Source organism: Oncorhynchus gorbuscha, linkage group LG13, assembly GCF_021184085.1.
Source record: "Oncorhynchus gorbuscha isolate QuinsamMale2020 ecotype Even-year linkage group LG13, OgorEven_v1.0, whole genome shotgun sequence".
NCBI lineage: Eukaryota > Metazoa > Chordata > Actinopteri > Salmoniformes > Salmonidae > Oncorhynchus > Oncorhynchus gorbuscha.
The window spans coordinates 87,538,033-87,554,987 of record NC_060185.1 but is presented as its reverse complement, the minus strand read 5'-3'; the positions used below and the strand labels follow the sequence as shown (position 1 = coordinate 87,554,987).

The window sequence follows — 16,955 nt, the reverse complement described above, 5'->3', positions numbered from 1 at the left end:
AGAAAGACGGAGAAGGAGAAGAAGAGGTGGAGGAGAGGGAGAGGAGGAAACGGTTGACTAAGTGTGTGTAAATACTGTAAAGTGGAAACCAGGGTCGAGCATGGACTGATGTTTGGACTTGGAGTTTAGATTAGAAAACGACATTTGGGGGAAATCCAAACCAACTGCTATCAGAATAAGATGCTGCTTTTGGACATAACATTTTTTTTAAACATTTTCAAATCAGGAAAAACTATACTTTTATTAACCTAAAAAATAAAATAAAGAATAGATAACATTTTGGGATGGGAAATAACAAATGGAAACATGTCTCGACAATACAGCACCAATACAGATACAAAATAAAACCTGTGAGATCACATTTACATAGTGGGTGACAAAACATAACTCTGTGACACTTATAAACTAACACAGAACAAGCTAGAATTAAGGTCAAGAAGCAATGCAAAATGTACACATCCAAAAGAGAAATAGATGATTTCAATGAGAACTTTATACAGAAATCCCTGTTTTGTCTCCAAATCTGTGATTCTCATTTTTGCAAAGTATAGATGATGAGAGCTTGACAGTGAAATGACCATCTGTGTCGAGAGCTGCCTTAAGACATATGAACGTTTATATTATATTTAGAAGCAGAACTTTGGTAAAACAAAGTCAAATAAATCAAATAATAAACCCATCATTCTTATATTTATAGACACAATTATGTTACATCAATTGTCATTCTAATCTGATATTTCATCAAACGTGTTTTCTGATTGAAATGAAAAGGGAATTGCACATCTCGTATTATATTTCTGTGATAAGTTAGCAGCAAATATCTTTGTCAAAATTGTAGAGGTTATCTTTCAGCTGAGTGTGTTTGAGTCCTTTAAAAGGACAATCCAGTTGAAACAACAACATAGTATGGTCCCTGCCACTGTTTCAGTAAAAAGCTGAGAGATGGGGAAATGGAACCACTCTCAAATTCCTAGACATGACTATGGATGCATCCATGATATGGACATGATCATTTGAACTGTGTTTTCGAGGCTATACAGTGTTTGCTTACAGTTACTAAATGTAAACTGATACAAGACAGCTTAGTTACAACCCATGTTAACTCCTATCCAGTCATGTCATGTCAGAGCTATCTACTCACACAAACCCTTATAGCCAATCAGCTTCAGTGCTGTTTGTATGTGTTACAGTCTGTAGGAAGGCATACAATAGATCTTAAACAATATAACTTAAACATTATACCAAGAAATACGCATACAAATAAATGCTTTTGTCATGAGGTCAGTAATATTGTCACTCAATTGTGATGTGGACACGGTCATGAGACATCTTACAGTCCTTCCTCAATTAAATTACATTCAATTCAGTTTGATTCAATTCAGTTCGATTAAATTCAATTTAAATAAGCATATTATTCGACTCCAAGGTGTGTCTGAGAAGGTTCACAAATTCACCAGGAAGGAAATGACATCAACAAATGTTATGTTTGTTGTTTTCTTCCTCCTTCTTCCTTCCAATGAGATTCCTTCTAGAAAGGCCTGAGTTTAACAATTTAGAGTTCCGTGTTCTGTTCAGGTCCAGAGGGTTGGAGTGTGACACAGGGACACGTCAGACATGTTCTCTCCCCGTCAACATTCCCAAATTCTCAACGTTCACAGATCTACATGGATGGATCAATCATCCCGGGAATCACTGTTTGTGGGAAGAGAGGAAAAGGAGTGAGACAGAGACAGAGAGAAAGAGAAGGAGAGAGAAAGAAAGAGAGAGAGAGAAACACACAGAGAGAGAAACACACAGAGAGAGAAAGGTCAGTCTGTGTTTCATCCGTCATCAGAACAGTCACATAACGGCAAATGTGTTCCAGCATCTGGTGAACAAAGATCTCTCTCTCTCTCTTCCTTATTCTCTCTCTCTCTCTCTCTCTCTCTCTCTCTCTCTCTCTCTCTCTCTCTCTCTCTCTCTCTCTCTCTCTCTCTTCCTTATTCTCTCTCTCTCTCTCTCTCTCTCTCTCTCTCTCTCTCTCTCTCTCTCTCTCTCTCTCTCTCTCTCTCTCTCTCTCTCTCTCTTTAACTTCCCTTATTCTCCCTCTCAAACCCTACCTTAATCAACCTCTCTCCTTAACTTCCCTTATTCTCACTCTAAAACCCAACCTTTTTTCTCTCCCTCCTCTCCTCACCCCTGTTCTCCTTCCCCCTCCTTCTCCATGACACCGAGGCTATATCCTCACTCCCCCACCCCCTTTATACGGAGACCACAGAGGGATTCCTGTCCTGCTCCACTCCACTAATTCTCTGCTTATGTCCTAAGTGTCTCCAGCTCTGTGGGATTAAAGAAGGAGCTGTGTGTGTGTGATTCTGTGTGTCTGTGTGTCTGAGCAGCACACCGATGGTGTGGTTAGCTGTCATCAACATGAAGAGAGGAAGAGAGAGAGGGAGGAGAGAGGGAGAGAAGAGAGAGGAGAGAGGGAGAGAGGAAGAGAGGGAGAGAAGAGAGGAGTAAGGAGAGAGGAAGCGAGGAAGAGAAGAGAGAGGAGAGAGGAAGAGAGGGAGAGAAGAGAGAGGAGAGAAGAAGAGAGGAAGAGAAGAGAGAGGGAGAGGAAGAGAAAGAGTGAGGAGAGAGGAATAGAGAGAAGAGAGGAGAAAGGAGAGAGGAGAGAGGGAGGGAGAGAGCACCTCTATCAACCTGTATGGACCTTCTGGCAGACTAAAACAATGGATAGACCTTATGGCAGACTAAAGCAGTGGATAGACCTTATGGCAGACTAAAGCAGTGGATAGACCTTATGGCAGACTAAAGCAGTGGATAGACCTTATGGCAGACTAAAGCAGTGGATAGACCTTATGGTAGAATAAAGCAGTGGATAGACCTTATGGTAGAATAAAGCAGTGGATAGACCTTATGGTAGAATAAAGCAGTGGATAGGCCTTATGGTAGAATAAAGCAGTGGATAGACCTTATGGTAGACTAAAGCAGTGGATAGACCTCATGGTAGAATAAAGCAGTGGATAGACCTCATGGTAGAATAAAGCAGTGGATAGACCTTATGGCAGACTAAAGCAGTGGATAGACCTTATGGCAGACTAAAGCAGTGGATAGAGCAGACTAAAACAATGGATAGACCTTATGGTAGAATAAAGCAGTGGATAGACCTTATGGTAGACTAAAACAATGGATAGACCTTAAGGCAGACTAAAACAATGGATAGACCTTATGGCAGACTAAAACAATGGATAGACCTTATGGCAGACTAAAACAATGGATAGACCTTATGGCAGACTAAAACAATGGATAGACCTTATGGCAGACTAAAACAATGGATAGACCTTATGGCAGACTAAAACAATGGATAGACCTTATGGCAGACTAAAACAATGGATAGACCTTATGGCAGACTAAAACAATGGATAGACCTTATGGCAGACTAAAGCAGTAGTTCCCACATGATTCACTGTTTCCCTGCTGTCACCAACCTGAAGGATTTAGTTGTTTTTGGTATGACCCACAAAGTCAACACAACGGGCCTCTCTGAAAGGGTAAATCTTAAAGCTATTTTCAGCTAGCTTAGTATTAGCCACAACATACCACTGGCTTCCTCTGATCATATGACAAACAACTGGACTAGAAGAAGACAAATACAGAGAAAGGGAAGTCCTGTGGACAAGGAAAGATGAGAAAAACCTCCTGTGGAGAGGGAGAGATGGTGGATGGAGTGAACCAATATAATGAAAGCTTGATGGGCGATTACAGAGAGAGAGAGAGAGAGAGAGAGAGAGAGAGAGAGAGAGAGAGAGAGAGAGAGAGAGAGAGAGAGAGAGAGAGAGAGAGAGAGAGAGAGAGAGAGAGAGAGAGAGAGAGAGAGAGAGAGAGAGAGAGAGCTAACATACTTCAGGAGAAGGGTTGATGGGTGATTACATGGAGAGAGAGAGAGAGAGAGAGAGAGAGAGAGAGAGAGAGAGAGAGAGAGAGAGAGAGAGAGAGCTAACATACTTCAGGAGAAGGTTTGATGGGTGATTACATGAAGAGAGAGAGAGAGAGAGAGAGAGAGCTAACATACTTCAGGAGAAGGCCAGACCCTGAAGAGAGCTGGAGGGGGAGTCCACAAAAGACTGATCTACTGGAGGGGAGGAAGAGACGGAGATAGAAAGAGGGGGGGAGAAGAGGACGAAGGGGGAAATTGGGAGAGAAGGGTAAAGAAAACCACAGCATTATTATAAAAGGGGATATGGGGTATCAAGAGAGGTATAGAGTTGGCTTGACTCCAGCTAACTCACCAACAAGCCATAGACTAATTGGCTAACTTTCCATAGACTAATTACTGCCTCGCTAGCATGTTAACTGGCCAACATGCTAGCTTACCCTGCAGGCCGTTAGCAATAGTGCTGGTGCAGGTGAGTGGAGGGGAGGTCTGCGGCCGTACGACGGGGGCGAAGGCGCTCTTCTGTTTGACCGCAGCAGACACCATGTTGGCCGGAGAGAAGGAGAAGATGCCCGAAGAACTACTGCAATTAGAGGGAAGATTGGTGGTGGAGGCTATGATGGGACTGGAGGGAACGACTGGAGGAGAGAGAAAGATAGAGTGGAGGAGGGAGGAGGAGAGAGAGTAATAGAGGAGGGATAGTTAGGAGAGAGGGGGAGGGAGAGAGAGAGAGAGAGAGGGAGAGAGAAGGGGCAGGGAGGAGGGAGAGGTTTGAGGGGAAGGGCAGGAAAGAAAGGAGGAACGAGGAGGATAGAGGAAAGATTAGAGAGAGGGCCGGGGACAGAGGAGGGGGAGGCGAGAGGAACAGAAGGGGACTGGTCAACAGATGACAACAGGACTCAGTTCAGCTGTTATAGATCTTACAGACAACAGGACTCCGTTCAGCTGCTGTAGATCTTACAGACAACAGGACTCAGTTCAGCTGTTATAGATCATACAGACAACAGGACTCAGTTCAGCTGTTATAGATCATACAGACAACAGGACTCCGTTCAGCTGCTGTAGATCTTACAGACAACAGGACTCAGTTCAGCTGTTAAATATTTTACAGACATCAGGACTCAGTTCAGCTGTTATAGATCATACAGACAACAGGACTCAGTTCAGCTGTTATAGATCTTACAGACAACAGGACTCAGTTCAGCTGTTATATATCTTACAGACAACAGGACTCAGTTCAGCTGTTGTAGATCTTACAGACAACAGGACTCAGTTCAGCTGTTATAGATCTTACAGACAACAGGACTCAGTTCAGCTGTTATAGATCTATACAGACAACATGACATCCTATATAGTTCATGACATCCTATATTATGACATCTTATAGACAACAGGACATCCAGTTCAGACATGTTATAGATCTTACAGACAACATATATAGTACACATGACATCCTATATAGTACACATGACATCCTATATAGTACACATGACATCCTATATAGTATACATGACATCCTATATAGTACACATGACAGCCTATATAGACATGACAGCCTATATAGTACACATGACATCCTATATAGTACACATGACAGCCTATATAGTACACATGACAGCCTATATAGTACACATGACAGCCTATATAGTACACATGACTTGCTATATAGTACACATGACAGCCTATATAGTACACATGACAGCCTATATAGTACACATGACATCCTATATAGTACACATGACATCCTATATAGTACACATGACATCCTATATAGTACACATGACATCCTATATAGTACACATGACATCCTATATAGTACACATGACATCCTATATAGTACACATGACATCCTATATAGTACACATGACATCCTATATAGTACACATGACAGCCTATATAGTACACATGACAGCCTATATAGTACACATGACAGCCTATATAGTACACATGACAGCCTATATAGGGCTCTACCTTTGACCAGGCCACATAGGCCAGTATGTAGGCAATATAGTGCCATTTTCCACTTATGAAGGAGGTCTAACACATCATTTAATGACAACTGGAAGTAGTAAGCCGGCCAGCAGGAAGGTATTGATCAAAAGTGTCTGCATTGTGTGTGTGTGTGTGTGTGTCTGTGTGTGTGTGTTTGATTGAAAGTGTCTGCTGTCATCGATGGTCCATTTGAGCATGTTAAAATACGTGTTAACATTCAAGAGAATTAAAGAGCTGGGATTGAATTGCTTCTCCTGCAATTAGTTTATTGATTTAATTAAGCGTCTTTAATGTAGGGGGGAGGAGGAGAGATAATGAGAATAGCAATTATAGACAGCTGGGGGAGGAGGAGAAAGAATGAGAACAGCCATTATAGACATAAAGGACGCTCTTAAAGAAACCAATGGTCTTTCACCGCCCCTTTCTTTTTCATTGTACATTTCTCTCACCTATAGCTATCTCTTTTTATTCTAGGGCATAGCATGTAGGGCACAGGGTATAGTGTGGAGGGTTCATTGTCGCACTCAATGGTATAGGGTACATAGTGTGGAGGTTTTAGTGTGTAGTGTGGACAGTGTAGTGTGGTACTCACTAGCATAGGGTGAGTTGGTGGCTGACCCGTTGAGGAAGTTGGGTGAGGTTCCTAGCGTGGTCATGCCAGAGTCAGTGTAGCCGTTCATGCTAGTGGAAACAGAGCTGTAGCTGGTCTGCTGTGGAGTGGTGCTGGGGACATAACCATGAGGAGATGCACTGCTGCTACTCCTACTGTAACCTAGAGGTAGGGAGGGAGAGGGGAGACGAGGGGGAGAGGGGAGGAGAGCGAGCAAGAGAGGAGGGGGGAGAGAGTGATAGAATTATGAAGAGAGAGATAAATAAAGAGAAAAAAGAGACAGAGAGAATGAGACAAAAATATAAAACAGTTATAAGTAGTTTTCATACATTACACAAAACCATTTAACTTCCTGGTTCCTATGTTATGGCTCACCCTGATTGGCTGCCTGTGTGACCTCTGACCCGGGGAAGGAGTTGACGGCCATCATGCTGGCGTGGACGGAGCCGCTGCCTAACAGCTGGTTGTGGCCGCGTGGCACCGTCGTATACAACACCTCTGCCATGTCAGCTGCCCGCTTCAAAATCATCTCCTGACAGGGAGAGGGAGGCATGTCAGATTCCATTTAATGGAATAGAAAATAATAAAAATAATAATTCTAACTACGTCTCTCAAAGACTGCAGTGTGTAAAGTCAGAACAGTCACTGCCTGTCACCAAGGGAGTACCCCAAGGCTTGATCCTAGGGCCCACCCTCTTCTCAATTTACATCAGCAACATAGCTCAGGCAGTAGGAAGCTCTCTCATCCATTTATATGCAGATGATACAGTCCTATATGCAGCAGAACGCTCCCTGGATTTTACTTTAAACGCTCCACAACAAAGCTTTCTTAGTGTCCATCAAGCTTCTCTACCCTTAATCTTATTCGGAACACCTCCAAAACAAAGTTCTTGTGGTTCTGTAAGAAGAATGCCCCTCTTCCCACAGGTGTTACTACTACCTCTGAGGGTTTAGAGCTTGAGGTAGTCACCTCACACATGTACTTGAGAGTATGGCTAGATAGTACCCTGTCCTTCTCTAAGCACATATCCAAGCTGCAGGCTAAGGTTAAATCTAGACAGTCCCCAAAGCACACACATCTCCAAGTCACTCCTCTTTTCAGTTCGCTGCAGCTAGCGACTGGAACGAGCTGGTCAGTTTTATCTCTACATTCAAAGACTCAGTCATGGACAGTCTTACTGACAGTTGTGGCTGCTTCATGTGATGTATTGTTGTCTATACCTTTTTGCCCTTTGTGCTGTTGTCTGAGCCTAACAACATTTGTACCATGCTGTGTTGTCATGTGTTGCTGCCATGTTGTGTTGCTACCATGTTGCGGTGTTGTCTTAGGTGTCTCTTTAAATCAAATCAAACCTTATTTGCCACATGCGCCGAACACAACAAATGTCGACTTTACTGTGAAATGCTTTACTTACAAGCCCTTAACCAACAGTGTAGACTTTACTGTGAAATGCTTTACTTACAAGCCCTTAACCAACAGTGTAGACTTTACTGTGACATTCTTTACTTACAGGCCCTTAACCAACAGTGTAGACTTTACTGTGAAATGCTTTACTTACAAGCCCTTAACCAACAGTGTAGACTTTACTGTGAAATGCTTTACTTACAAGCCCTTAACCAACAGTGTAGACTTTACCGTGAAATGCTTTACTTACAAGCCCTTAACCAACAGTGTAGACTTTACAGTGTAGTGAAATGCTTTACTTACAAGCCCTTAACCAACAGTGTAGACTTTACTGTGAAATGCTTTTTACTTACAAGCCCTTAACCAACAGTGTAGACTTTACTGTGAAATGCTTTACTTACAAGCCCTTAACCAACAGTGTAGACTTTACTGTGAAATGCTTTACTTACAAGCCCTTAACCAACAGTGTAGACTTTACTGTGAAATGCTTTACTTACAAGCCCTTAACCAACAGTGTAGACTTTACTGTGAAATGCTTTACTTACAAGCCCTTAACCAACAGTGTAGACTTTACTGTGAAATGCTTTACTTTACTTACAAGCCCTTAACCAACAGTGTAGACTTTACTGTGAAATGCTTTACTTACAAGCCCTTAACCAACAGTGTAGACTTTACCGTGACATTCTTTACTTACAGGCCCTTAACCAACAGTGTAGACTTTACTGTGAAATGCTTTTTACAAGCCCTTAACCAACAAGCCCTTAACCAACAGTGTAGACTTTACTGTGAAATGCTTTACTTACAAGCCCTTAACCAACAGTGTAGACTTTACTGTGAAATGCTTTACTTACAAGCCCTTAACCAACAGTGTAGACTTTACCGTGAAATGCTTTACTTACAAGCCCTTAACCAACAGTGTAGACTTTACTGTGAAATGCTTTACTTACAAGCCCTTAACCAACAGTGTAGACTTTACTGTGAAATGCTTTACTTACAAGCCCTTAACCAACAGTGTAGACTTTACTGTGAAATGCTTTACTTACAAACCCTTAACCAACAGTGTAGACTTTACTGTGAAATGCTTTACTTACAAGCCCTTAACCAACAGTGTAGACTTTACTGTGAAATGCTTTACTTACAAGCCCTTAACCAACAGTGTAGACTTTACTGTGAAATGTGCCCTTAACCAACAGTTAGACTTTACTTGAAACTTTACAAGCCCTTAACCAACAGTGTAGTTCAAGAAGAAGAAAATATTTACCAAGTAGACTAAAATAAAAAGTAATAATAAAAAGTAACACAATAAGAATAACGATAACGAGGCATTATACAGGGGGCACCGGTACTGAGTCAGTGTGCAGGGGTACAGGCTAGTTACAGGGGGCACCGGTACCGGTCAGTGTGCAGGGGTACAGGCTAGTTGAGGTCATCTGTACATGTAGGTGGGGGTGAACTGACTGCATAGGTAACAAACAAACAGCTAAAAGAGAAGGAAGATGGCAGACTGAACGTATTTATGTAGAGCACCTCAAGATAAAAACGTAATATTCAAAATTGGTAATTAATTAATTTATTGGCAAATTATGGTGGAAAATAAGTATTTGGTCAATAACAAAAGTTTATCTCAATACCCTTTGTTGGCAATGACAAAGGTCAAACGTTTTCTGTAACTCTTCACAAGGTTTTCACACACTGTTGCTGGTATTTTGGCCCATTTCTCCATGCAGATCTCCTCTAGAGCAGTGATGTTTTGGGGCTGTTGCTGGGCAACACAGACTTTCAACTCCCTCCAAAGATTGTCTATGGGGTTGATATCTGGAGACTGGCTAGGCCACTCCAGGACCTTGAAATGCTTCTTACAAAGCCACTCCTTCATTGCCCGGGCGGTGTGTTTGGGATCATTGTCATGCTGAAAAACCCAGCCACGTTTCATCTTCAATGCCCTTGCTGATGGAATGAGGTTTTCACTCAAAATCTCACGATACATGGCCCCATTCATTCTTTCCTTTACACGGATCAGTCGTCCTGGTCCCTTTGCAGAAAAACAGCCCCAAAGCATGATGTTTCCACCCCCGTGCTTCACAGCAGGTATGATGGTGTTCTTTGGATGCAACTCAGCATGCTTTGTCCTCCAAACACAACGAGTTGAGTTTTTACCAAAAAGTTATGTTTTGGTTTATTCTGACCATATGACATTCTCCTAATCTTCTTCTGGATCATCCAAATGCTCTCTAGCAAACTTCAGACGGGCCTGGACATGTACTGGTTTAAGCAGGGGGACACGTCTGGCACTGCAGGATTTGAGTACCTGGCGGCGTAGTGTGTTACTGATGGTAGGCTTTGTTACTTTGGTGCCAGCTCTCTGCAGGTCATTCACTAGGTCCCCCGTGTGGTTCTGGGATTTTTTGCTCACCGTTCTTGTGATCATTTTGACCCCACAGAGTGAGATCTTGCGTGGAGCCCCAGATCGAGGGAGATTATCAGTGGTCTTACATGTCTTCCATTTCCTAATAATTGCTCCCACAGTTGATTTCTTCAAACCAAGCTGCTTACCTATTGCAGATTCAGTCTTCCCAGCCTGGTGCAGGTCTACAATTTCGTTTTGGTGTCCTTTGACAGCTCTTTGGTCTTGGCCATAGTGGAGTTTGGAGTGTGACTGTTTGAGGTTGTGGACAGGTGTCTTTTATACTGATAACAAGTTCAAACAGGTGCCATTAATACAGGTAACGAGTGGAGGACAGAGGAGCCTCTTAAAGAAGAAGTTACAGGTCTGCGAGAGCCATAAATCTTGCTTGTTTGTAGGTGACCAAATACTTATTTTCCACCATAATTTGCAAATAAATTCATAAAAAAATCCTACAATGTGATTTTCTGGATTTCTTTTTCTCATTTTGTCTGTCATAGTTGAAGTGTACCTATGATGAAAATTACAGGCCTCTCATCCTTTTAAGTGGGAGAACTTGCACAATTGGTGGCTGACTAAATACTTTTTTGCCCCACTGTATATAGATATGTGCATGTATGTATGTACTGTATGTATATATGTGTATATGTATGAATGTTTATGTATGCATATGTATACGTATGGGTATGTATGTATATTTATATGGATATATATTTACCTAAGAAATATATATATATATGGGGGATTGGAAATGATGCAGACAATTACATTGATGGAAGCAACAATATTTCCACAATATTAAGCTGATCCACCGCCTAGAAAAACCCCAGAGAGGAACAGCAGTGTACAAGGGGGAGTCAATGTAAATTGTCCGGTGGGGATTTTTATGAAGTGTTCAGCAGTCTTATAGCTTGGGGGTAGAAGCTGTTGAGGAGCCTTTTGGTCCTAGACTTGGCGCTCCGGTACCGCGTGCCATGCGGTAGCAGAGAACAGTCTGTAACTTGGGTGACTGGAGTCTCCGACAATTTTCTGGGCTTTCATCTGACACCGCCTTTTACATAGGTCTTGGATGGCAGGAAGCTTGGGCCGTTCACACTAGCCTCTGTAGCGCCTTACGGTCAGATGCCAAGCATTTGCCATACCAGGCGGTGATGCAACCGGTCAGGATGCTCTCGATGGTGCAGCTGTAGAACCTTTTGAGGATCTGGGGACCCATGCCAAATATTTTCTTCAGAGTGAGAAAAGGTTTTGTCTTGCCCTCTTTACGACTGTCTTGGTATGTTTGGACCATGATAGTTCGTTGGTGATGTGGACACCAAGGAACTTGAAACACTACAGCCCCATCGATGTTAATGGGGGCCTGTTCGGCCAGCCTTTCCTGTAGTCCACAATCAACTCCTTTGTTTTGCTCACATTGAGGGAGAGGCTGTTGTCCTGGAATCACACTGCCAGTTCTCTGACCTCCTCCGTATAGACCATCATGGGCAGTCATGGGTGAACAGGGAATACAGGAGGGGACTAAGTACACAACCCTGAGGGGCCCCAGTGTTAAGGATCAGTGTGGCAGACATGTTGTTGCCTACTCTTACCACCTGGGGGAGGCCCGTCAAGAAGTCCACGATCCAGTTGCAGAGGGAGGTGTTGAGTCCCAGGGTCCTTAGTTTAGTGATGAGCTTTGTGGGCACTATGGTGTTGAACGCTGAGCTGTAGTCAATGAACAGCATTCTCACATAGGTGTTCCTTTTTTCCAGGTGAGAAAGGGCAGTGTGGAGTGCGATTGAGATTGCATCACCTGTGGATATATTGGGGTGGTATGCAAATTGGAGTTGGTCTGTTGATGCTGTTGATGTGAGCCATGACCAGCCTTTCAAAGCACTTCATGGCTACCGACGTGGGTGCCACGAGGCGGTAATCATTTAGACAGGTTACCTTCGCTTCCTTAGGCACAGGGACTATGGTGGTCTGCTTGAAACATGTACAGTTGACGTCGGAAGTTCACATACACTTTAGCCAAATACATTTAAACTCAGTTTTTCACAATTCCTGACATTTAATCCAAGTAAAAATTCCCTGTTTTAGGTCAGTTAGGATCACCACTTTATTTTAAGAATGTGAAATGTCAGAATAAAAGTATTTATTTATCACATTCCAGTGGGTCAGAAGTTTACATACACTCAATTAGTATTTGGTTGGACTGCCTTTAAATTTTTTAACTTGGGTCAAACGTTTCGGGTAGCCTTCCACAAGCTTCCCACAATAAGCTGGGTGAATTTTGGCCCATTCCCCCTAACAGAGATAAAAAACGGAGTCAGGTTTGTAGACCTCCTAGCCCGCATACACTTTTTCAATGTTCTATGGGATTGAGGTCAGGGCTTTGTGATGGCCACTCCAATACATTGACTTTGTTGTCCTTAAGCCATTTTGACACAACTTTGGAAGTATGCTTGGGGTCATTGTCCAACTGGAAGACCCATTTGCGACAAAGCTTTAACGTCCTGACTGATGTCTTGAGATGTTGCTTCAATATATCCAAATACTTTTCCGTCTTCATGATGCCATCTATTTTGTGAAGTGCACCAGTCCCTCCTGCCACCCCCGTGCTTCACGATTGGGATGGTGTTCTTCGGCTTGCAAGCCTCCCGCTTTTTCCTCCAAACATAACGATGGTCATTATAGCCAAACAGTTCTATTTTTGTTTCATCAGACCAGAGGACATGTCCTCATGTGCAGTAGAAAACCGTGGACTGGCTTTTTTATGGCGGTTTTTGAGCAGTGGCTTCTTCCATGCTGAGCGGTCTTTCAGGTTATGTCGATATAGGACTAGTTTTACTGTAGATATAAATACTTTTGTACCTGTTTCCTCCTGCATCTTCACAAGGTCCTTTGTCTCTAGAGGCACCAGTTAAGCCAGTGTGGGGGTTGGAACAAAAGGGCTATCTAAGGCATATTGGACAGGGATATGGGCTCTACAGTCAAATAAGGCAATAATCAGTAACCAAAACAGCAATAGACAAGGCATATTGACATTAGGGAGAGGCATGTGTAGCCGAGTGATCATAGGGTCCAACGAGTAGCACTAGATGAGTCAGGGAGCCAATTCCGTAGTCGCTAGGTGAGCTGGTGAAATGGCGATTCTGACAGCTAGCGGGCCGTGGCTAGCAGATGGGCATCCGGCGACATTGCAATGGAAGAGCCTTTTGAAACCACCTTGGACGGTTACGTCGGCAGACCTGTCGTGATGGATCAGCGGGGCTCCGTGTCGGCATTAAAGCGTCCAGGCCAATTGGCAAAAGAGGTATTGTAGCCCAAGAATTGGCTGGTGGTGCTCTTTGGCTAGCCGGGCCTAGCTCGAGGCTAGCACCAGCCTCACTGGTCCTTGCTTCGGGACAGAGATGTAGCTAGCTATCTAGCTGCAATGATCCGGTGTAAAGGTTCAGAGCTTGCGCTGGGAATCCTGAGATTTTGTAGAGAAAAAGCAGTCCAATATGCTCTGGGTTGATATCACGCTGTACAGACTGACAGGAATTGACCGAGTAGAGGTTGGCTGATGTCTGAGTTAATGGTGAGGACTGCTAGAAGTGGCTAACTGACTACTAGCTAGTAGCCAGTTAGCAGGCTAGCTTCTGATGGGGGTTCTGGTTCTAAAGTATAAAAATAGCAGATCCGTACCACATTGGTTGAGGTGGGTTATTGGAAAGTATATTCAGTCCGTAGATGAAAAGTGAGATTAAAATATATGCAATATATACATGAAGAAAACAATATAAACATGGGACAGGACGGGAAAAGACAAAAACACACGTCAGACTGCTACGCCATCTTGGTTTTGTCTTAGGTCTTTCTTTATATTGTGTTGAGGTGTTGTCTTTGGTCTCTCTTTATATTGTGTTGAGGTGTTGTCTTAGGTCTCTCTTTATATTGTGTTGAGGTGTTGTCTTAGGTCTCTCTTTATATTGTGTTGAGCTGTTGTCTTAGGTCTCTCTTTATATTGTGTTGAGGTGTTGTCTTAGGTCTCTCTTTATATTGTGTTGAGGTGTTGTCTTAGGTCTCTCTTTATATTGTGTTGAGGTGTTGTCTTAGGTCTCTCTTTATATTGTGTTGAGGTGTTGTCTTAGGTCTCTCTTTATATTGTGTTGAGGTGTTGTCTTAGGTCTCTCTTTATATTGTGTTGAGGTGTTGTCTTAGGTCTTTATATTGTGTTGAGGTGTTGTCTTAGGTCTCTCTTTATATTGTGTTGAGGTGTTGTCTTAGGTCTCTCTTTATATTGTGTTGAGGTGTTGTCTTAGGTCTCTCTTTATATTGTGTTGAGGTGTTGTCTTAGGTCTCTCTTTATATTGTGTTGAGGTGTTGTCTTAGGTCTCTCTTTATATTGTGTTGAGGTGTTGTCTTAGGTCTCTCTTTATATTGTGTTGAGGTGTTGTCTTAGGTCTCTCTTTATATTGTGTTGAGGTGTTGTCTTAGGTCTCTCTTTATATTGTGTTGAGGTGTTGTCTTAGGTCTCTCTTTATATTGTGTTGAGGTGTTGTTGTCTTAGGTCTCTCTTTATATTGTGTTGAGGTGTTGTCTTAGGTCTCTCTTTTTATATTGTGTTGAGGTGTTGTCTTAGGTCTCTCTTTATATTGTGTTGAGGTGTTGTCTTAGGTCTCTCTTTATATTGTGTTGAGGTGTTGTCTTAGGTCTCTCTTTATATTGTGTTGAGGTGTTGTCTTAGGTCTCTCTTTATATTGTGTTGAGGTGTTGTCTTAGGTCTCTCTTTATATTGTGTTGAGGTGTTGTCTTAGGTCTCTCTTTATATTGTGTTGAGGTGTTGTCTTAGGTCTCTCTTTATATTGTGTTGAGGTGTTGTCTTAGGTCTCTCTTTATATTGTGTTGAGGTGTTGTCTTAGGTCTCTCTTTATATTGTGTTGAGGTGTTGTCTTAGGTCTCTCTTTATATTGTGTTGAGGTGTTGTCTTAGGTCTCTCTTTATATTGTGTTGAGGTGTTGTCTTAGGTCTCTCTTTATATTGTGTTGAGGTGTTGTCTTAGGTCTCTCTTTATATTGTGTTGAGGTGTTGTCTCAGGTCTCTCTTTATATTGTGTTGAGGTGTTGTCTTAGGTCTCTCTTTATATTGTGTTGAGGTGTTGTCTTAGGTCTCTCTTTATATTGTGTTGAGGTGTTGTCTTTGGTCTCTCTTTATATTGTGTTGAGGTGTTGTCTTAGGTCTCTCTTTATATTGTGTTGAGGTGTTGTTTTAGGTCTCTCTTTATATTGTGTTGAGGTGTTGTCTTTGGTCTCTCTTTATATTGTGTTGAGGTGTTGTCTCAGGTCTCTCTTTATATTGTGTTGAGGTGTTGTTTTAGGTCTCTCTTTATATTGTGTTGTGGTGTCTCTCTTGTTGTTGTGTGTTTTGTCCTATATCTTTAATCCCAGCCTCCGACCCAACGGGAGGCCTTCTGGTAGGCCAACATTGTAAATTAGAATTTGTTCTTAATTGACTTGCATAGTTAAATAAAGGTTACATTAAAATACATACAACAAAATGTACTGAGAGGAGGGAGAGGCAAAACCTGGTTAATAGATTCATCAAATGTTTTCTGTCCTCCTCCTCACTTCGCCCATACCTTTCCTTATCCACCTCCACTCTTCCCACTGTCAGGGTGAGGGATGGGGATCTGTGTTTTTGCATGTGTGGGAACATTTTGTGTGTGTGTGTGTCTCACCTGGTTATTGTGTGGCATCCCGTAGAGCGCTTCTACCAAGTCTGCCGCTCTCTTTAGAATGACTTCCTGTGGAGGAAGAGAGAATGGGGGGGGGTGAATACGAAAATCTTCACAGAGCTTTACTCCATTTTATTACACATTGTGCTATGAATGCAGGATTGAGGGATGGAAATAAAGAGGGAGAGGAGAGGAGAGAGGAGAGGAGAGGAGAGGGAGACAGAGAGAGAGAGAGAGAGAGAGAGAGAGAGAGAGAGAGAGAGAGAGAGAGAGAGAGAGAGAGAGAGAGAGAGAGAGAGAGAGAGAGAGAGAGAGAGAGAGAGAGAGAGAGAGAGAGAGAGAGAGAGAGAGAGAGAGAGAGAGAGAGAGAGAGAGATTCTACCTCTGAATAAAACATGAGTCTCTCTCTCCATCATTCAACCATCAACAAGCAATCCTGTCTACATCTTCCCTCAGCCTAACCTCTAGTAGGATCATCCATCAATTCATTTAACACACTACATCACTAGCTGACACACTAACACTACACAACCTACCTATGACACTACACAGCTTGCCTATGACACTACACAGCCTGCCTGTGACACTACACAGCCTGCCTATGACACTACACATCACAGCCTGCCTATGACACAGCACAGCTTGCCTATGACACTGCACAGCCTGCCTATGACACTACATAGACTGCCTATGACACTACACAGGCTGCCTATGACACTACACAGGCCTATGACAGCCTCTCTATATACCTGTAATAGTCTGTAATCTGTAGTACCCTAATCTCTGCCCTGTGATTATCCTATCAACCCTTGCCATCTAAATCAATACACACAAACAGTGTGTGTGTGTGTGTGTGTGTGTGTGTGTGTGTGTGTGTGTGTGTGTGTGTGTGTGTGTGTGTGTGTGTGTGTGTGTGTGTGTGTGTGTGTG

At 42.7% G+C, this 16,955-nt stretch overlaps 1 protein-coding gene across 3 annotated transcripts in view; it reads right to left on the bottom strand.

Annotated features, from left to right (window-relative positions):
• Positions 1 to 245: 245 nt before the first annotated feature.
• Positions 246 to 16,955, bottom strand: part of LOC123994172 (transcription factor COE1-A-like) — a 150,666-nt gene continuing 133,956 nt past the window's right edge. The window contains exons 12-17 of one of the 3 annotated variants that reach the window (XM_046296699.1): positions 16,029 to 16,094; positions 6,894 to 7,050; positions 6,501 to 6,680; positions 4,357 to 4,554; positions 4,055 to 4,114; positions 246 to 1,692 (exon numbers count right to left, since the gene is read on the bottom strand). In XM_046296699.1, coding sequence (XP_046152655.1) covers positions 4,056 to 4,114; positions 4,357 to 4,554; positions 6,501 to 6,680; positions 6,894 to 7,050; positions 16,029 to 16,094 — 660 coding nt within the window. In that variant the 3' untranslated portion in view covers positions 246 to 1,692; position 4,055. The remainder of the gene's footprint in view (positions 1,693 to 4,054; positions 4,115 to 4,356; positions 4,555 to 6,500; positions 6,681 to 6,893; positions 7,051 to 16,028; positions 16,095 to 16,955) is intronic. The other 2 variants (XM_046296700.1, XM_046296698.1) reach the window with 2 other exon arrangements.